The sequence below is a fragment of the Aptenodytes forsteri genome, unplaced genomic scaffold (genome assembly GCF_000699145.1).
Source record: "Aptenodytes forsteri isolate BGI_AS27 unplaced genomic scaffold, ASM69914v1 C13208063, whole genome shotgun sequence".
NCBI classification, from domain to species: domain Eukaryota; kingdom Metazoa; phylum Chordata; class Aves; order Sphenisciformes; family Spheniscidae; genus Aptenodytes; species Aptenodytes forsteri.
In genome coordinates, this window is record NW_008802926.1 from 1 (window position 1) to 761 (window position 761).

A 761-nucleotide genomic window follows, 5' to 3' on the forward strand; every position below is an offset into this window, starting at 1 on the left:
GGGACATCCATGGGGATGGGACACCCCTGGAGATGAAGACGGGGACATCCACGGGGACCAGGGGCACCGCCCACCCTGCCTCAGTTTCCCCCCGCCTAGCCCCCGTTTCTCTCTCTCGGGGGGGCAGTGGGACCTGCTGCAGAACGTGCTGAACGACTCCTTGATCTACATCTACTCGGTGTGCAACGTGCTGGAGGGCGAGCAGGAGAACTGGCTACGCACCAACTGGATCTACCGCGGGGTGGCCCAACGCCTCTTCATCGAACTCCAATTCACCGTCCGCGACTGCAACAGCTTCCCCACCGCCGGCGGCGGCTCCTGCAAGGAGACCTTCAACCTCTACTACGCCGAATCCGACGTGGATTACGGCACCAACTTCCAAAAGAGACAATTCAAGAAGATCGACACCATCGCTCCGGATGAAATCACTGTCCAGGATGATTTTGCTTCCCGGAACGTTAAACTCAACGTTGAGGTCCGATCGGTGGGGCCTCTCCGTCGGAAAGGTTTCTACTTGGCTTTCCAGGATTTGGGAGCTTGCGTGGCGTTGCTTTCCGTTCGGATTTATTACAAGAGGTGCCCGGCTGTTTTACGGGGCATGGCTCGCTTCCCCGAAACGGTGGCCGGCGTCGACTCGCAGACCTTGGCCGAGGTGCGGGGAACGTGCGTGGAGGAGGCGGTGGCCGACCAAGCTCCGGCGCTGCATTGCAACGCCGACGGCGAGTGGTTGGTGCCCATCGGGGAGTGCCTGTGCCGGGCCG

The 761-nt window shown here is 61.2% G+C and overlaps 1 protein-coding gene across 1 annotated transcript; it reads left to right on the forward strand.

Annotated features, from left to right (window-relative positions):
• Positions 1-127: 127 nt before the first annotated feature.
• On the forward strand, positions 128-757 carry LOC103907141 (ephrin type-A receptor 2-like; the record flags this gene model as incomplete). The annotated part of the gene is made up of 1 exon (XM_009289248.1): positions 128-757. A coding segment is annotated over one exon (630 nt), but the record flags the coding sequence as incomplete, so codon positions are not given.
• Between the last annotated feature and the right edge of the window lie 4 nt (positions 758-761).